The 21,249-nt window shown below is 41.3% G+C and overlaps 1 protein-coding gene across 1 annotated transcript in view; it reads right to left on the bottom strand.

The window, feature by feature from the left end:
• Positions 1 to 9,780: 9,780 nt before the first annotated feature.
• The window catches only part of CYB5R4 (cytochrome b5 reductase 4), a 269,520-nt gene continuing 258,051 nt past the window's right edge, over positions 9,781 to 21,249 (bottom strand). Inside the window, exons 15-16 of the mRNA XM_075862092.1 lie at positions 17,850 to 18,014; positions 9,781 to 10,092 (exon numbers count right to left, since the gene is read on the bottom strand). Coding sequence (XP_075718207.1) covers positions 10,038 to 10,092; positions 17,850 to 18,014 — 220 coding nt within the window. The 3' untranslated portion in view covers positions 9,781 to 10,037. The remainder of the gene's footprint in view (positions 10,093 to 17,849; positions 18,015 to 21,249) is intronic.

Here is a 21,249-nt window from a genome sequence, read left to right as displayed (position 1 = left end):
TACTCAATTTTGTTGCCCAATTTCTCCTGAGTGCAGCAATACCCCATTTGTGGCAATAAACTGCAGTTTGGGCCCATGGGAGGCCTCAGAAGGGAAGGAGCGCTGTGTGTTCTTTGGAGTCCAGATTTTGCTGGATTGGTTTTCGGGTGCCATGTCGCATTTGCAGAGCCCCAGAGGTATCAAAGCAATAGAAACCAACCACAAATGACCCCATTTTGGAAACTACACCCCTCAAGGAATTCATTTATGGGTGTTGTGACAATTTTGACCCCATAGTTTTTTCACAGAACTTATTTGAATTGGGCTGGGAATGAAAACAAAATTATTTTTTTCAAATAATATGTAGTTTTGGCTGAAAATTTCTTATTTTCACAAGAAACAAAATACCCCATTCTGTTGCGCAATTTGTTCTGAGTGCCGCAATACCCCATTTGTGGTGATAAACTGCTGTTTGGGCCCATGGGAGGGCTCAGAAGGAAATGACCACCATTTGGCCTACTGGGGATTTTCTAGTGCGAAGTCATGTATGCAGAAGCACCTGAGGTACCAGTACAGTTGAAACCCGCAAGAAGTGACCCCGTTTTAAAAACTACACCCTTAAGGCATTCATCTAGAGGTGTAGTGAGCATTTTGACCGGAGACCTACACCTCATAAACTGTAATGTGGGTTCTCCCGGGTATGGCAATACCCTACATGTGGCTGTTATCAGCTGCCTGGGCACACAGCAGGGCTCAGAGGGGAAAGACGAGGGGGGATAAGCTGTGCGGAGTGCATCAGGGTAAGTAAAATTGGGGTAATTTATAAAACAAGGGATGTATGATAAATTTTAAAACACTCTTTCATACAGAGCTCTGGTTATTCGGGACACGTGTCACATTGATATATTGTGTCATCCCTTATCGCCCTCTTATAGCAGACTTTGCACCTCTTGACTTTTTCCCTTCTTGCCAGTTTGGGGAACTTCTCCTGGAAAGTGTTGCCGCCCTGGTACGATGCGTGTGGCCCCGCTTCCAGAAGTACTGCGTGCCCCCCCTTCTTGGTCCCTAAAGATTAGGTTCTTGATAATCACCTCTTGAAATTCCAGGAAAGTTCCCGTCTGGCCTGCACATCGACGTAGCACGTACGCATTGTATAAAGCCATCTGTATGATCTGCACGGCCAGCTTCTTATACCACACCGCATGGCGCTGTAGGGCTTAAGGATTTGATCTTACAAGTCCATCCCTCCCATGTACCTATTGTAGTCCAGGATGCAGTCTGGTTTTGGGGTGGCCTTTCCTTCATATATCCTAAATCTGTAGGTATACCCTGATGCACTCTCGCAGCTTATACATCTTCACGCCATACCTTGCCCTCTTACCCGGCAGGTACTCGCGGAATTGAACCCTCCATTTAAAATGTACCAGGGACTCATCAATAGAAATACACTTCTCGGGGGTGTATGCTTGGGAAAACCGGGCACTGGAACGGTCTAATAGGGGTTTCCGTTTATACAAACGGTCAAAACCGGGGTCATCTCGGGGTGGGCACGGCTCATTATCAGTAAAATGTTAGAAGCGAAGTATTGCCTCATTTATTTATTTTTTTAGGTTCCAGTTCAGTTCTGAAGTTGTTTTGAGGGGCCTATATATTAGACACCCCCATCAAACACCCCATTTTAGAAACTAGACCCCTCAAAGTATTCACAACAGCATTTAGAAAGTTTATGAACCCTTTAGGTGTTTCACAGAAATTTAGAGCAAAGTAGAGGTGAAATTTACATTTTTTTTTTGTCAGAAAATCCTCTTTATACCATTTTTTTTATAACACAAAAGGATTTATCAGAGAAACGCAACTTAAATACGTATTGCCCAGATTCTGCCGTTTTGAGAAATATCCCACATGTGGCCCTAGTGCGGTAATGGACTGAAGGAGCGACCTCCGAAGCAAAGGAGCACCTAGTGGATTTTGAGGCCTCTTTTTTATTAGGCACCATGTCCGGTTTGAAGAGGTCTTGTGGTGCCAAAACATTGGGAACCCCCCAAAAGTGACCCCATTTTGGAAACTAGACCCCTTGAGGAATCCATTGTAGTTTTCTTGGGGTGCATGCGGCTTTTTGATCAGTTTTTATTCTATTTTTAGGTGGCGTGGTGACTAAAAAACAGCAATTCTACTATTGTTTTTTTATTCTTTTTTTTCTACAGCGTTCACCGTGCGCTATAAATGACATATTCACTTTATTCTGCGGGGCGATACGATTACGTAGATACCATATGTTTATAGTTTTTTTTTATGTCTTATGGCGTTTGCACAATAAAATACATTTTGTAAACAATCATTTACTTTTTGTGTTGCCTTATTCTAAGAGCCAGAACTTTTTTATTTTTCAATCAATAAAGCCATGCGAGGACTTATTTTTTGCGTAACGAACTGTAGTTTTGATCAGTACCATTTTTAAGTACATGCGACTTTTTGATCTCTTTTTATTCCATTTTTTGGGAGGTGAAGTGACCAAACAATTGTGATTGTGGTACGGTTTATTATTATTTTCTTTTACGGCGTTCACCGTGCGGGATAAATAACGAAATAATTTTGTAGTTCAGGCCGTTACGGACGCGGCGATACCAATTATGTATAGTTTATTTGTTTGTTTATATATTTTTATTAATAATAAATGACTGATAAGGGAAAAAGGGGGATTTTTAGTTTTAATACTTTTAAAACTTTTATTTCCTTATTTTTACACATCTTTTTTTAACTTTTTTTTTACTTTATTACTTTGTCCCACTAGGGGACTTGAGGGCAGGAGGCCCTGATCGCAATTCTAATACACTGCACTACATGCGTAGTGCAGTGTATTAGAACTGTCAGCTACTCACTGACAGCAAGCATAGTGGGTCCTGACGTTGTCAGGACCCACTAGGCTTCCGTCTATGGCATAGCCGGACGCCATTGTTTGGTGTCCGGTTGCCATAGTCACCATCGCCGGCCGCTATCTCGTAGCAGGCCGGCGATGGCAGCTTAACCCCTAAAAAGCCGCGATCTCTATAGAACGCGGCTTTTAAGGGGTTAATCAGCGGGGACACAGCGATCGGTCCCCGCTGTAGGAGCTGTGACAGCTGCTGTACGAGACAGCAGCTGTCACAGCTCCTGTATGTGTCGGGAGGACGGCCGAAACGGCCGTTACTCCCGAGATGTACTATTAGGTCATGGAGCGCGAACGATACAGCTACCATGACCTAATAGTACGTCCAGGAGCGGGAAGGGGTTAATGAAACCAACTTGATGTGGCCCAATCAGATGAGGTATTAATCTAGCTAGCCTATCAGCCAATATCTTGGACAATACTTTAACATCTTGATTTATCAAGGATATTGGGCGATAGGAACCTGGGTTAGTCGGATCTTTGCTTTCTTTATGCAGAACTTAAATATAGGCTATGTTACCCGACTTCAGGAGTTCTTTATTTATTAACATGCGGTTGTAGACTGGCAAGAAGATTGGTGTGACATCTGTCATGATTTTATAACAATCACTAGAAAAACCATCTTGTCATGGTGTAATAATCACTCAATATTTTGTTAAGTTTAGGATTTTTCTGTAATTCACCTCTCCCGTCTCTCATACTACCTATATGAGTCGTCTTAAATTTACCTTTCGCTAATCTGGCCAAAAGCGAGCCCGCCTTATTACCATATTTGAAAAAGTGTGCCGCTGCCTGATCGCTCTTAAATCTTACTCACCTATCTAGCCATATATCAAAGTCGGACTTGGCTTTGAGCCAGTCATTTCTAAGCTCCAGCGTGGCAGTAGTGATATACGGAGCGTATTTTGTGCGGAGATTTCAACTAGAATATTTGAAAGATTTATTGGTTCTAGCTTTTAAAGATGCGACAAAGGAATTAATCCTCCCTCTCAGTACTGCTTTTGCTGTATCCCAGAATAGGTATCCCTATGATCCGGATTCTCCTGGTTGAATTCCAATAACCACACCTTGAGTTGAGTCTGAAAGGACTCTTCGTTTGCCAAGAAAGACGGAAACCTCCACAGTATGTCAGATCCCTTCTTATATGTATCTGACATGACCAGGGACACTGGTGCATGATCCAAAATCACCATGTCCTCTATCCGAGTAGTAAGGATTTTAGGAAGGAGCACTGGAGAGGCCACTAAATAGTCAATACGTGACCATGCTGCATGGACGTGAGAAAGAAGTGTGAATTCTCTTCCCAAGTGAAAGTGTGTTCTCCAAACATCTACCATACTTGTGGAGTTCAGTAGTGGAGATAATACCTTATTATGTGATGTTTCAGCTGATATTCTACCGTCTTCTCGTCGTCTGTCTTTCGTCATGCAGAGAACGGAGTTAAGATTGCCCCCCAAAAGAATTTGACGTTCTTTGGCAGCCAGAAGTTGAAAAAAAGCATGTTTATTGTCATTTGATGCATATATACAGTACAAGCTCAATCTACCCATCACTCCTTCTAAAAGTTACATGTAAATATCTGCCCTCTACATCCTGCTCAGAAGAGATCACAGTACAGTCTAGCATTTTATGAAAGAGAAGTAGGACGCCTGCCTTGCCATTTACTGCCGGAGATCCCAATACTTTACCCACCCATAATTTATGCATTCTCTGAAAATCTTGTTCTGGCAAATGGGTTTCCTGTGGGATCGCGATGTCTGCTTTTAATTTTTTCAAATGACGGAGTAATATAATGTGTTTATGCAGGGATTGCAATCCCTTTACATGCCAAGTTATTACTTTCAGGTTACGCAAGACATAGATTTCAAAAGATCTAGTTGGTAAGTCACAGAAAAGGCAAAGCAGACCTTAACCACCGAGACATTCCCTCCCCCCAACAGGTATCTGAAAACAACATTTGAACATCAGAAACAGAGTATAACTAGTCATTGACTTCACTTTTTTCGCACTTATAGGTGTGAAATCTCTGTACATTCCACCACAAATAAAGCTCCGAATCAGATCATACATTCAAAATATCAGTGTCAGGAAACCAGAAAATCCCCACACGACTCAAAAATTCAATTTTGATCAATAAGAACATATGCATAGTAATTGCTCTCACCGTATCTTGCATTCTGTAAGAAAGAAGAAATAATTGAACTTAAAGTCTCATCTCTCTCCTGTCTTCAATCTGTAGAAGATGAAGCAAGTCCCCCTCTGGAACTCCTGTTAAAAAATGACCTCTACGTGGCAATGTTTCTATGCGGGCTAATAGATTCTCCATTACTAGCCCGAGGTAGGCTGTCCACAAATTTAGCTGCTTCTCCAGGAGAAGAGAACGAATCCACTCCTCCTCCTGGCTCAAAAATTTTAAGAATGGTGGGAAATTGTAATGAGAAGCTAATGTGTTTTTGCACTAGATTAGAACAAACGATGCTAAAAGCACGCCGCTTACGAATAACTACAGCTGAATAGTCCCCAAACAATAGAATCCTGTGGCCTAGCAATCCAGTTTGTGCAGAGTTTCAATGATAAGCCTGCAGAACATTGGTTTTATCAACATAATCCAAGTACTTTACAATGACAGGCCGTGGTCTCACCTGGCTGCCATCTTGAGCTGAACCTCTCAGCGGCCCCACCCTATGAGCTCTTTCGGCTCGTAACAGGGTTTTCAAACCCAGCACTTGTGGTAACTCCACCGCACATAATTTAAGCTACTGCCCTGCGGGTATAGATTCTGGGAGTCCAATTATGCATAGGCTATTTAGCCTTGAACGGTTTTCGAGGTCATCCACTTTATCTACAAGATGGCGGTTGGAATCAATCGCCTCCTTTACCCCTGTCTGTGCCTCCGCCAGCTAATCATCTTACTAAGGCCTCATTCACACGACAGGGTCCGAGTGTCGGCCGGGAAAATCCGGGATTTTCCCGGCCGGTTTGCATCCATTCCGGGCCGTGTTGCCGTTTTTACAGACCGATTTGGACCCGATTTGCATCCGTTTTTTTCCCTGACCGTTTTTTATCGGATGAATTTCATTTGTCAATTGTTTTTTTTAGTTAAACCCACTATAAACACACCCAGTAAGATCACATGATTGCCAGTCAACCTTTTTCACTTGCTTACAGAGTATAGAGAGCTTTGTCTGATCCCTCAGCTGCATTTCATTGGATAGGATTCAATAGGATATAAATGAAGTTTATAGTGGAATGAACACATATTCCATAGCAACAGATGCCTAATTAAACTACACATAGATACTGTTCATTCCAGGTCTATCAAGCACAGGAATTTCCAAAAACGTCTGTTTATATGGAGTTTGTGTTTATTTCCTCCTCACCTCCATCTGTTCATGCCATGTCTACCAAGCATAAAAAAAATCATTATGCCCTTTTTTATATTATCTTCACATTACTAATAATGTTCATTCTTTTACTTCATTAGTTTTCAACATTCTTTTGTATGTCCCCCTGGAAGGTGCAGAATCCGCCTGTTGCCGGGGATTCCGCTCCTGGACGGAGCGCTTGATGTCTCTGTCCATATCTGGATAGGGACATCAGGGGCAACTCCTGAAGTGGAATCTCCATGTGTCCGGTGATTCCACTTCAGGAGTTTCCCCTGATGTCACTGTCCATATATGGACAGAGACATCAAGCGCTCTGTCCAGGAGCGGAATCCCCGAACGCATGGGGATTCCACTCCTTCAGGGAGCTAAAGTGGGGCTAGCACATAGAGCAGGGACCTCGCTACAGCAGTAGCAGCCGCTGCAAGCGGTGCCATCGGCCATGGTAGATGTCGCCGCTAGCAGCCGCTATGGCTGCTATAGCTGTAGCGACACCTGAAGAAGCGCCAGGGCGGAAAGGAGGCTGATTCGCCGGGCCAGGGAGATTTGGGAAGGGAGCCATCACATCGCCCCCTTCCACCTGCTGTACACCCCAGCCCTGCCACACAGTACCCCTGCACATAGTAGAGCAGGGACCTCGCTACAGCAGTACCCACAAAGTGTTACCTCCAGCATACAGCGCTTCTTCTGAATGGGATACAGTCCTTCTCCTCACATGCACTCTGCGCTGTGCGGAGGAGGAGAGAGTGCTCGAGCGACGGTAGACCCGGCCATCACTCGGGACACATTCCGGTGATGGCCGTGTATTACCCGGCCCCAGACTTCTATGGGAGCCGGGCGGCCGGGTAGCCGGCCGAAAATAGGGCATATCACATTTTTTGACGGCCGGTTTTCCCAGCCCGTCAAAAAATTGGTCGTGTGAATAGCCCCATTAGGGGTCTATTGTTCCTAATGCATCCGGGTGACGGCCGATTTATGAACGGCCGTCACCCGGCCTGGAAACCCTGTCGTGTGAATTCCACCTAAGGCGTTTTTCCAGGTCAGTGATTCGTTCAGTATGGGCAGAAATATCAGACTGCAATTGGTTTAAAAGGGTCGACACCGTAGCTTCCAAAGAAGCTGTAATATCCAGGGCTATAAGTTCAGCCACTTCAATGGCCAGAATTTTGCAAGAAATGTCTAGATTTGTAAGGAGACCGTCAGGCTCACCTCCTTCCGCTGCTTGCGGTGTTAGAGGAGGCTGCGATGCCGAGCGGGTGCTCGCGCTCCTGGTGTTCATGGCGGGTTCAGGCACCATCTTGCTCAGTGGCGGCCAGACTTAGTCTTGCAGGGCTTGCAAAAAAATGCCTGGAGTCCCGGTTTTCACTAGGAATCTTTCCATACGCCGGAGAGAGTCCATTGATTAGCGGTATCAGCCAAATGAGCTTGGACGGAATTCAGAGCTCTGGAACTCCGGTTTTATGAGTCGGGTGTACGGAGCTCTCTCTACCCACATCTGCTCAGGTACGCGTCGAAACCGGAAGTCAGGAGTTATGTTTGGGGTCTTTTCTCCCCTCCCCACGCAATATTTTCCAGGGTTTTAGGGGGTGACTATTGATTTTCCAGCATAGACTTTTGGGATAGTGTCTGTACTGCATAAATTTTGTTTGATGTAAGGTTAACTCGGAACATTTTATTAGTTTATTAGTTTATTTTGTTCTGTAGTATGGAATATTTTGTTGTATAAAATCAACAGCAATAAAAAATAATATTATGAAAAAATTTTCTTTTTTAAATTACTGGTTGTATGAGGAATGTTATACCAAGCTGAATGCACTTGGACGTGCAAATCATCAAGCTCCCTTTGCAATTGCTGAAAAATCACATCCCAGATATGCTCGATGGGGGACAAGTCTGAAGACGCTGCAAGCCACGGTAGCACATTTTAGGCCACGCAGGATGCTCACAGTAGCACAAGCAACATGCAGCCTGGAATTATCCTGTTGAAAAACTGATTATGTGGAACTTTGGAAAAATGGCCGTACCACTGGTTCCACGACCAAATCAATGTAACACCGAGCTGTTAATGTACCTGAAATGAAGACTAGGGTCCGGCTACCGTATACCTCCATCGCTATCTTGCTGTGCACCATGATAGCCTTAGAAAGCGGTGGCGTGTGATCAAAGGATCACCTGTAGCTAGATGTCTTGCTCCAAGCGCAATGTCACGCATATGCCTTCTTATGGTTTGTGATGACACTGGTTGCCGCTTTAGGCTTGGTATGTGACGCCCAATTTCAATTGCAGTACAGAATGGATCACTACGCACCATTCTTGCAATCAGACAATCCGAACCTCTTGCGGTCATTCCAGTTTGAGGTTGTTCTCCCTACCTCCGGGACACGCAACTTTGAACAGTGCGGACATATCGGCCCATGCGCGTAGTGATCTGCCAGAGCGATAAACCAAAGTTTCTCAGCTCAAGAATTCTGTCCCTCTCAGTTTGTGACAAGTGGTGATAACTGACCCCGAGGCATCTCACAATCACCCCACACCACAGGATCCAATTTTTGAGGTATCATGTGGCTAAAAAACTTTGCTTTCAATCTGACTTTATGTCCCTCTCAAATGCCACAGATTGGAGGTAGGTGCTTGAAAATTTGATCATTTGCAGATCTTAACGTCATCTGCTTCCTCAATTTGCCTTACCTTACGGCTTGCCCTCCTTAGTGTTGCAATTTCAATGTTGAGTGTATGTACTCAGGTGGTCTGAGGAAGGTCTTTATCTGGATTGCTATATTTTGAAACTCATTAAACAAATAATTAAGCTTAGTGAAGTGTGTTTTGAGTGCTTCTAAAATATTCATTGGTCTGGAAACCTACTCTAAGCAGCACCACCGTACAATAGTGCCAGGAACTTTTTCTTAAAAGGATTTTACACTTTATTAAAATAGTGATGCATACGCTGAAATGGGGACAGGATGAAATGTTCTATTATATACCTTGTCCTAATGCTCAGGAAGAGGATCCAAGCTAGATAACTATATCAAAGCCTTCTCCTTGGATACGCAATAGTGCTTGTTACAGTATAAAACAGATGCGTTTGCACACAGGTAAGCACTTCTTGAACATACTCTTTAATAGTAACACTAACCACCCTCAATCCCCATAATAGTCAGCTATATTAACCCTCCCTTTTATTAAAATATTGGACTGTTTTAAATACTTTTCAGATAAAGTAGTATATACCCCAACAAAAACATACTCAAATCCCCCGAAAGACATTTTAATTTAAATATGTATTCACAAAGAGCACCAGAAATAGAAAAGAATTTTGGAAGAAACAGCACACCCTAAAAAAATATGGGTAAAAAAAAGACAACACAAAGGGTTGCAATAAATTTTGAAAGCAGTGTTACATGCTGAATAATGGACCTGAAAATTAATCGTTACCAAAGTTTATTTATTGTAAAGGATATTTACAATAAAAATAATAATTTATATATAACCTATTCAAAATAAAACAAAAAATGAAAGATATTTGAAAATCAGTTTCCAGGTATCTATTAGGACTGTAATATAATACACATTTTAAATGATATAATAATCGCTGTATCTAAACCATAAGAAAAAGAACGTAATATAGCAAATAAGTCTCAATTTGATTCATTTTTCTTTCCATGATGGTGGTTATGCATAGTGAATAGCACCGAAGATGGATAGACATTTATCGACATCTGATGAGCTGGTTAATGAAACTATGACAATAGTTATTCCCTGAAAACAAAGATTTCTTCTTTGGGAAAGCCAAGATCTTCTAGAAACCTACAAAAATATACAAAATATAAAATGTCAAAAGTAATTTTTTAATAAATTGTATCATTTACCAGTATTCAAAAATATAAAACGTATATACAGTTTTTATTTTTCTTCTCTCATCCCTAAACATTTGCCAAAGGCTATTCAATTTCTTCTATCTTGTGTTATTTCCCTGGGAGTTTACTATTTTAAAAGCAACGCAGACAAAAACGGTTTCCCTAAAGACTTTCCAGTGTAAATGTTTACATTGCCACCCATTACATATAGTACCTGCAACAGTAACCAAAAATGCTGATTTTTTTTTCATCAAAATAGGTACAAAATTCTGTAACTGATTAATTTTAGAATACATCTTAAGAAGTAAGCTCCTAAACTCCCCATAGTAGCAGTTGACAATTTTTTCTCACATATGAAAAGAAATCCACTCTCAAATACCCTAATAGGCAATAGAGGGGTCCATCGTTCAGGACCCTCAGAGCAGAGAATGGATGCAAAGACCAGCTCTCTCCCGGGAGGATGTATTACGTGCATTACACATACAGCACATTGATTTCAACAAGAACTGTGTAATGCTACATAGGAACTGGTCCCACTAAGATTACAGATGAATGCTGAAGGTCCAAGCAGCAGGACACCCTGTGATCAGCTTATCGTTGAGGGACCCTTCTACCAAAAAAGGGTTAGTCCAAACAGACCCTTTAACGTTGACTGTGTGAACGGAAGCATGTGATTTAAAGAGGCTATATTGCCACATTATATGGCCTATCTTCTACATAATGTGATCGGCGCTGTAATGTAGATTACAGCAGTGTTTTTTATTTAGAAAAACTATCATTTTTGACGGAGTTATGACCTATTTTAGCTTTATGCTAATGACTTTCTTAATGAACAACTGGGCGTGTATTACTTCTTGGCCAAGTGGGCATTGTGGAGAGAAGTGTATGACGCTGACCAATCAGTGACCAATCAGCGTCATACACTTCTCTACATTCATTTACACAGCACATAGCGATATAGCTATATCGCTATGTGCAGCCACATACACAGACACTAACGTTACTGCAGTGTCCGGACAATGAATATACATTACCTCCAGCCAGGATGTGATGTCTATTCAGAATCCTGACACTTTGCTAACATTTCTGTGAGATTTACAGCAAGGCAAGCGTAATCTCGCGAGATTACAATGTAAACTGTCATTTAAAACAAGATTACATATGACTTGCTGTAAATCTCACAGAAACGTTAGCGAAGTGTCAGGATTCTGAATAGACATCACATCCTGGCTGGAGGTAATGTATATTCACTGTCAGGACACTGTTTTTGTGTATGTGGCTGAACATCGCGATATAGCTATATTGCTATGTGCTGTGTAAATGGAGAGAAGTTTATGAAGCTGATTGGGCAGCGTCATACACTTCTCTCCACAACGCCCACTTGGCCAAAAAGTAAAACACGCCCTGTTGCCCATTAAGAAACTCATTAGCATAAAGCTAAAATAGGTCATAACTCCGTCAAAAATGATAGTTTTTCTAAATAAAAAAACACTGCTGTAATCTACATTACAGCAACGATCACATTATGTAGAAGATAGGGCACTTATAATGTGGTGACAGAGCCTCTTTAAAGCTGTATATAGGAAAAATTGGAGCGCCAACCCCAGTAAAGATATATTTTGGACCTAAAAACAACATTGTGTTTAAAGTAGAACACTAACTTTAACCCCTTAGTGTCTAAGCCTGTTTTGGCCTTCAGGACCAGCCCCATTTTTGCAAATCTGACATGTGTCACTTTATGTGGTAATAACTCCAGAATGCTTTTACCTATCCAAGCGATTCTGGGATTGTTTTCTCGTGACATGTTGTACTTTATGATACTGAAAAAATTTTGTCGTTAAATTCAATATTTATTTGTAAGAAACGCCAAGATTTAGAGAAAATTAGCAAAAATTAGCATTTTTCTAAATTTTAATGTATTTACTTGTAAAACAGATAGTAATACCACACAAAAGACATACTAGTTTATATTTCCCATATGTCTACTTTATGTTTGCATCGTTTTTTGAACATTCTTTTATTTTTCTAGGACGTTACAACGCTTAGAACTTTAGCAGCAATTTCTCATATTTTCAAGAAAATTTCAAAAGGCAATTTTTTCAGGGACCAGTTCAGTTCTGAAATGGCTTTGAGGGCCTTATATATTAGAAAGTCACCATAAATCACCCCATTTTGAAAACTGCACCCACCAAAGTATTCAAAACAGCATTCACAAAGTATTTTAGCCCTTTAGGCGTTTCACAGGAATTAAAGCAAAGTAGAGGTGAAATTTACAAATTTCATTTTTTTTCTTCAAAAATTCATTTGTAATAAATTTTTTCTGTACCACAGAAGGTTTTACCCAAGAAATGCAACTCAATATTTATTGCCCAGATTCTGCAGTTTTTAGAAATACCCCACATGTGGCCCTAGCGCGGTCATGGACTGAAACACAGGCCTCAGAAGCAAAGGAGCACCTAGTGGATTTTGGGCCTCTATTTTATTAGAATATATTTTAGGTACCATGTCAGGTGTGAGGAGGCCTTGTGCTGCCAAAACAGTGGAAACACCCCAAAAGTGACCCCATTTTGGAAACTATACCCCTCAAGGAATTTATCTATGGGTATAGTTAGCATTTTGAACACACAGTTTTTTTGCTAAATTTATTTGAATTAGTATGTGAAGGTGAAAATCTACTTTTTTTGTGAAAAAATTAGGAAATTTTAAATTTTTACAAGGAATAAAGTAGAAAAAACACCCCAACATATGTAAAGCAATGTCTTCCGATTATAGCAATACCCCATATGTGGTAATAAATTGCTGTTTGGACCCACAGCAGGCCTCAGAAGAGAAGGAGCACCATTTGGATTTTGGATTTCTGATTTTGCTGGAATAGTTTTCAGTGCCGTGTCGCGTTTGCAATGCACTGGAGGGAAGAAAACAGTGGAAACCCCCCAATAGTGACCCCATTTTGGAAACTATACCCCTCAAGGAATTTATCTATGGGTATAGTTAGCATTTTGAACCCACAGTTTTTTTGCTAAATTTATTTGAATTAGTATGTGAAGATGAAAATCTACTTTTTTTTTCTGAAAAAAGGTAGCCATTTTTAATTTTTACAAGGAATAAAGGAGAAAAAACGCCCCAACATTTGTAAAACAATTTCTCCTGATTACGTAAATACCCCATATGTGGTAATAAACTACTGTTTGGACCCACACCGGGGCTTAGAAGGGAAGGAGCGCTATTTGGCTTTTGGAGCTCAAATTTAGCTGGAATGTTTTTGGGTGTCATGTCGAATTTGCAAAGCCCCTGAGAGACCGAAACAGTGGAAGCCCCCCAAAAGTAACCCCATTTGGGAAACTACACCACTTAAGGAATCTATCTATGGGTATAGTGAGCATTTAGGCCCCACACGTCTTTTGCAGAATTTATTAGAATTAGGCCGTGAAAATTAATATCAACATTATTTCCACAAAAATGTGAATTGTTTGTAAAGCAATTTCTCCCGAGTACGGCAATACCCCACATGTGGTCATAAATGTTTTTTCATTAGAAAGTAATTAACCCTTTACGAATTGATTCATGTTTTGCTTTTTCGTTTTTCCTCCCCGCTTTCCAAGAGCCACTACTTTTTTATTTTTCTGTCAATAGAGCGGTGTGGGGGCTTATTTTTTGCGGGACGAGCTGTCGTTTTTATTGGTACCATTTTTTGGTACGATGCCATATCGGTGGACATAAACGGCTGTTTGGGCACGCTGTAGGGCTCAGAAGGGAGGTACGCCATTTGGCTTTTGAAGCGAATATTTTGCTTGGTAGTAGCTCTGGCGTTTTGCTGGTATTTCAGTTTATAATGTTGGGGCACATGTAGGCTGGGCAGAGTACATCAGGGGCATAATAAGAGGGTATAACAATGGGGTAAATAAATAATAATCCACAGATATGTGGCCAGTGTCGCACTGATAAATGGTGCCCGATCTTATCCACTTTTGGAACACTCTGCACATTTTGCATCGCCATAATCTGGGAGCCGGAACTTTTTTTATTTTTTCACCACCGGAGCCGTGTGAGGGCTTATTTGTTGCGGGACAATCTGTAATTTTCATTGGTACCATTTTGGGGTACATGCGATTTTGTTGATCACTTTTTATTCAATTTTTCGGCAAGCCAGGTGACCAAAAACCATCAATTCTGACAATGATTTTTATTTATTTTTGACGGCGTTTACCCTGGGCTATAAATGACTATTATACTTTATTCTGCGGGTCGGTACGATTACGGCGATACCATTTGTATATACGTTTTTTTATGTTTTGCAGCGTTTGAGCAATAAAATAACTTATTTAGAAAATAATGTATTTTCTGTGTCACCGTATTCTGAGAGCCGAAACTTTTTTATTTTTCAGTCAAAAAAGCTGTGTAAGGGCTTGTTTTTTGCGGGACGGGTTGTAGTTTGTATCGGTACTATTTTGGCGTACATGCGACTTTTTGATCACTTTTTATATTACATATTTTGTGAGGGGTGGTGACCAAAAAATAGTGATTCTGGCATTGTTTTTCGTTTATTTTTTTTGCGGCGTTCACTGTGCGGGAAAAATAATATTATAGTTTTATAGTTGGGGTCGTTACGAACGCGGTGATACCAAATATGTGTACTTTTTCTTTACGTGTTCATTTTTTTTCCTATAATGAAAGACTTATTATAGGAAAAAAAGCAGTTCTTGTTTATGTCACTTATAACTTTTATTTTTACACTTTTTTTAAAACATTTTTATTCTTTTTTTTACTTTTTTCACTTGTCCCACTTGGGGACACTTAGACTTGCAGCTCTGATCGCTGCTGGAATACATTACACTACACACGTAGTGTAATGCATTTCAACTGTCATTGTGACGTGACAGTCACACTGACAGGAACCCTACGACGACCACCCTCGGGGTGGTCCTCATAGGCTTCTGTACATGGCAACCCGGAAGCCATTGTCTGGCGTCCGGTTGCCATGGGTACCATCGCCAGCCCCCGTGATTTCACATGGGGGCTGCCGATCAACGCTAAAGACCTTAATTGTGGCGTTCAAAGTCGAGCGCCGCAATTAAGGGGTTAACTGCCGATATCAGCGGCGACAGGCCGCTGATCGGCAACGGGGAGAGCAGGGCTGACACCCTGCACAGTTAACCGCCGCTGCGGTGTAGCGCCGCGCGGCGGTTAACTGTCAAAGCACTGACGTAACTGTACGTCAAGGTGCGCGAACTTACTGCTCACCATGACGTACAGTTACGTCATGGTGCGTTAAGGGGTTAAGGAAGAAAAGGTAAATATGACTATTAAACTGAGTAAATAATTAAGAAAAAAAGGAAGGTGACAGGTTCCCTTTCAGTTAACACATTTAAAGGGTACTTTCAGTCATGCCGCTGATCTACTGGCAAAAGTTGATTGGGAAACGTGGCCATGGGAGCTGCCTGTTGTCCAAGGGTGCCTGGAAGTACCCTTTTAAATAAAACACAGTTCAGGCGACATTCCACCAGAGTTGTTTAAATGCTATTATCTATCAACTACACTACCTAGTGAAGTAGATATAATTACTTCAAAAGGCACTTTACGGATACAACCTTTATTTATGGAATATACATAGCCTAATGGGGTTTGCTCACACCCTCAGAACATCTGTTCAAATAGCATTTTTAAACTCAAAAAAAATTATTCCCACAGTAATAAAAACACTAATTTCTCCTTTTATTGGCTACATGATTTTTCTCCTTTCACATACACAACCATCCTCGAAACACCCAATACCTCTGCAATGTAACAATCCCCTCGCCTCTCAGAGCTATATATATATATATATATATATATATAACAATGTAATAATACGGCTTTTAAGATTTATCAACTACTTAACTCCTACACTGTAATTGTACAGCCTATAACCATCTTCAAAGGACTATAGAATGCTCACTTCTTATAGATTTATAAATTCTTATATAATAGTTACTCCATATACTACCTGCCGTTTCTCTCTTTTATTTCCTCATTTCTACTCTAATTCTGTTTCATTATATGCATATTTTATTTTGGCTTCTAAATGGAGCATCTTCAGCTCGACATCAGAATATGCACAAAACATATTCTTGGGTAGACCTACCTGGAAGGAGTAGGAGATAACAGCCTGTTAGCTTATACTAAGAGCTTTTACAGGTACATTTATTTGTTGTGCATAACTACAGAAACTTTAATTTCTAGTGTTGAAATTATCTGCCTTCTTTGACTTGGCAAGAGCACATGATATCTATGGCTTCACATCCGGGATATATCTATAAGACAACCATATGTCGCAGCCTACTGAAAAGTATTGTGTTACACAATAGTCACATATGAGAGTTGATGTTTCTTGCAACTTTTGGTCCTAGTCTGCAGCTATAATTCACACTCACTCATGTGCCACAGAATGTAATTGACAATGCTTGGTATTATGCTACAGTAGAGTGTACCAAGTGTACCTGGATGCCAGTGCAGGACTAGCGTAGTCAAAATTAGTTTCACGTCTCAGGGACATTGATGCAGAGTAGCACAACGTAGCGAGAACAGACTTCAGCCACACCATGCAGACTTTCGGTGGAGTTGCGCTCTAGCACAGGGGAAGTATGGCAGCAGGCAGGGACAGTGAATGACTGAGACGGTTATTGAGTCGGGTGCAGACTAACCAACCTAGAATGTGGAGTCTAAGGGAATCACACATTCTTCACCCTTAACCCCCACAAGAAGGTATAAACTTTGCTGATAAAATTCCCAGGTCACGGTCCCCAATAGAAGGTCAGGATGCATATGAAAGGTATAAAACATTTTCTGTACAAACAGCCGGGTCGGTAGCAGGCGGCCTTATAGATTTCCTGTTATTTTTACAATGACAGCTTCTATAATGCTTTGGTATACTTAGTATATGAACGCATTATTGCCTTTTAAAAGAACGCATTGTGAAGTCCCCTAAGGAAATGTAAAAAAGTAATTAAATACAGGATGAAAAAGTTCCAGTAGAAAACCCATTTTCCTATACCCTATTAGGGAATTTTGAGTTAATAGAGGGGAATCCTATGTTCAGAATCCCTATCTCTTAGCCAGAGTGGAGAGCGTCTCTCTGGCCTCATGCACATGACCGTAATTTTTATCTGTAATTACGGATCCGTAATTGCAGATAAAACACTGAACCATCCATTTCTATCGGCCACGGACACCTTCCCGTATCTTTATTGGTGTGTGTTAGGGCTGTAGAAATGGCCCGCAAAAAATAGGACATGTCTTATTTTTCACAATTACGGACCATGTTCCCATACTTATTACTGTGAGCACGGTCTGCAAATGCGGGTGACACTCGTCACATTCGTGCACTATTTACGGACTGTAAATACTGCACGGACGTACGCATGAGGCCTGTCCTGGATTACGTAGACAACCATTTCATTTGAATGAGCACTATGTAATGCATAATATCTCCAATGGTTTTCCCACAGGTGACAGCTGATCAGCTTATTGTCAATGGACCCTTCTAACAAGTAGAAATTGTCCAAAGCAGGCAAGGAACTATAATACAGCGGTATAGCAGAGGGGAGAAAAGAGGAAAGATGGTAATGTACTTGTGGCCTAAGTGAGCATTTTTGGTTACCACAGTAGTTTGTTTCATTTGTGCCAGTCACCGCAATAACAAAGTTTAACAGGGTTGCTTCATAAAATTACCTTAATCCTTGGTCAACAAAATCATTTGGACCACAGACACAAATCAAAACAGTGGAATCTTCTTTACTTCGTGCTAAGGCCTCTGTAAGAAGGGAAGACGATATTTGGCCTTTTTGTCCAACCCATGATTCACTAGGTTCGGAAAGGATAAACTGGGCTTCAAACCTAAAAAACACAGTTGAAATACACAGGACTTAACGAAATAACTAAAGTAATATTGTATTTATGACATTTAATACATACATAGCAAAGAGGAGTTTTCCTTAAGTCAGAAGATAAAAGTACTGAATTATCATTGAGTAAGTCATATACTACAGTTTAATTGCAGCGTCCCCTCTACAATACCGGTCTAATTATTTGGTATTATACAGCGATACAGCTGTAAAAAAGGATGACTCACTAGCGGCACACAGCAAAGTGTCACATTTATTTTATACAAAAGCACACCATGTACCCTTATTAATGTCCAGAGGAAATTGGAACAGAAACGGAATTAGTACATGGTGCCTCTCTCATCTGGATGACTGGTGGGATACACAGTATCCCCTCATCGGCAGTACAGCCAAAAGTGGCCAAATATCGGCACTACAAACCTTGCCAAAAGTTGAGACTGGCACAAATTTTGGTTTTGACAAAGTTCGCTGCTCCAGTGTTTTAGAACTTTTTGTCATGTTTCTATGGTATACTCATTTACAATTATAATAATTTCATCAGTTTTTAAGCCTCGACAAATACATCCAGTTTATGTAGAATCAATATTTACATTGTTGACCCTTCTTTTGCAATTCGCCCTGGCATGCTGGATATCAGCTTCTGGACCAAATCCTGATTGATGGCAACCTATTCTGGCCTAATCAGTGCTTGGAGTTTATCACAATTTCTGTGTTTTTGTCTGTCCACCCGCTTTCTGAGGATTCACCACTGGTTCCCAATGGGATTGAGATCTGGGGAGTTGCCTGGCCATGGACCCAAAATTTCAATGTTTCGTTCAGCAAACCAGTTAGTTATCACTTTTGCCTTGTGTCATGGTGCTCCATCATGCTGGAAAAAGCATTGTTTATCACCAAATTGCTCCTGTATCGTTGGGAGAAGTTGCTCTTGGAGGATGTTTAGATACCATTCTTTAGTTATGAAAGCGTTCTTATTCAAAATTGGATGAAAAGCAGCCCCACACATGAAAGGTCTCAGGATGCTTTGCTGTTGACATGACACAGGACTCATGGTAGTGCTCACCTTTTCTTCTCAGGATAATTCTTCTTCCAGTTGTCCCAAACAGTCTGAAGGGGGCTTCATCAGAGAAAATAACTTTACCCCAGTCCTCTGGAGTCCAATCCCTGTACTTCCTGCAGAATGCCAGTCTGTCCTTGATGTTTTTCTTGGAGAGAAGTGGCTTCTTTGCTGACCTTTGTGACACCAGGCCAGCCTTCAGAAGCCTTCGACTCACTGTGCGTGCAGATGCACGGACACCTGCCTGCTGCCATTCCTGATCAAGCTCTGAATTGGTGTTGAACTGATCTCATAGCTGAATCCTCTTAAGGAGACAGTCCTGGCACTTGCTGGACTTTCTTGGACGCCCTGAAGCCTTCTTCACAGCAATTGAACCGCTCTCCTTGAAGTTCTTGATGATCTGATAAATGGTTTATTCAGGGGCAGTCTTACAAGCAGCAATGTACTTGCATTTAAAGCCCTTTTGATGCAAAGTAATGATGACTGCATGTGTTTCCTTGTATACCAGAGCATTATTGCCTGTCAGTGTAAATGTGACAGCCAATCTGTTAGGACGTGCCTCCGGCGCGTCCTAACAGGCATATGTCCAGGGCAGACCTGGGGGCTTTTATCAAGCCCCCGGCTGCCATGACACCCCATCGAAGACCCACGATTGCATTTGCGGGCCGCCGATGGGTGACAGAGGGAGCTCACTCCCTCTGTAAACAAAGTTAAATGCCGCGGTCGCTATTGACGGCGGCATTTAACGGGTTAAACGGCCGCGATCTAAGTAAACTTCGATCGCGGGCGTTGGAGCAGGAGCTCAGCTGTCATCAGACAGCTGAGCCCCGGCTCCAGCCTGCACGGGAGACCCGTGCAGGACTTAGACTAGGCTCACGTGAAAAGGCGTCAGCCTAGCCTAAGGCCCCTTCGTGACTCACGTGAAAAGGCGTATTGGTGGTCACTAAGGGGTTAAAGCAACCGGTCTGCTCTTCAATCAGCATGACCGAGTGATATCAGCTGCCTCGATAACACTTTCTCCTGCGCTAATGAGAAGCTCACTAAAATTATGTTGGCAGGTCATTCTGTGGCATGGCTCAAATGCTATGGAAATAGGGCTTTAGTGATTAAGTTAATTTTCATGGCAAGGAATGACTTTGCAATTATCTGCGATTCATCTGATCACTCTTCATTACAATATAGAGTTAATGCAAATTGCCACTATAAAAACTGAAGCAGCAAACTTTGTAAAACCAAAATTAGTTTCAGTCTCAAAACTTTTGGCCAGGACAATACACACAGCCTTAAGACATTAATCACATGTCATATTTCACCCGTTCTCCAGTCACACACTTTTACAGTACCCTCCAACATATTAGTCAATAGGCCAAGCACTGTTTTCCATTGGCTTAGTTTGTACATTTTCAAGCTAGGCAGACAGCACTTCAAAAAATATACGGTATTATTTAAAAACAAAATGCAGAGTAGTAACATTTATTTGTGTTGCTACACTTTATCAGCTAACATACAGTTAGGGCCAGAATTATTTGGACAGTGACAAGTTTTGGCATTTTAGCAGTTTACCAAAACGTATTGCATATACAGTTATATTATCAATACGGGCTTAAAGTGCAGACTCTCAGCTTTAATTTGAGGGTATTCACATCCTAATTTGAGGAAGGATTTGGCAATTACAGCTCTTTAATACGTAGCTGCCTCTTTTTCAAGGGACCAAAGGTAATTGGACAATTATCTCAAAAGCTATTTAATGGGCTGCATGGGCTATTCCCTTGTTAATCCATCATCAATTAAGCAGGTAAAAGGTCTGCAGTTGATTCCAGATGTGGCATTTGCATTTGGAAGCTGTTGCTGTGAACCCACAACATGAGGTCACAGCAGCTCTCAATGCAAGTGAAACAGACCATCATTAGGCTGAAAAAAATTAAGAAATCCATCAGAGAGATAGCACAAATGTTAGGAGGGGCCAAATCAACAGATTGGTACAGTCTTGAAAAAAAAAGAGCGAACTGGTGATCTCGTGAACTTCAAAAGACCTGGACGTCCACGGAAGACAACTGTGGTGGATGATCTTAGAATCCTTTCCATGGTGAAGAAAAACCCCATTCACAACATCTACCCAAGTGAAGAACACTCTCCTGGAAGTAGGTGTATCAGTATCTAAGTCAACCATAAG

The sequence above is a fragment of the Rhinoderma darwinii genome, chromosome 4 (assembly GCF_050947455.1).
Source record: "Rhinoderma darwinii isolate aRhiDar2 chromosome 4, aRhiDar2.hap1, whole genome shotgun sequence".
Taxonomy (NCBI): domain Eukaryota; kingdom Metazoa; phylum Chordata; class Amphibia; order Anura; family Rhinodermatidae; genus Rhinoderma; species Rhinoderma darwinii.
Note: the sequence above shows the minus strand (reverse complement) of the source record. Positions and strands in the feature narration are given on the sequence as shown.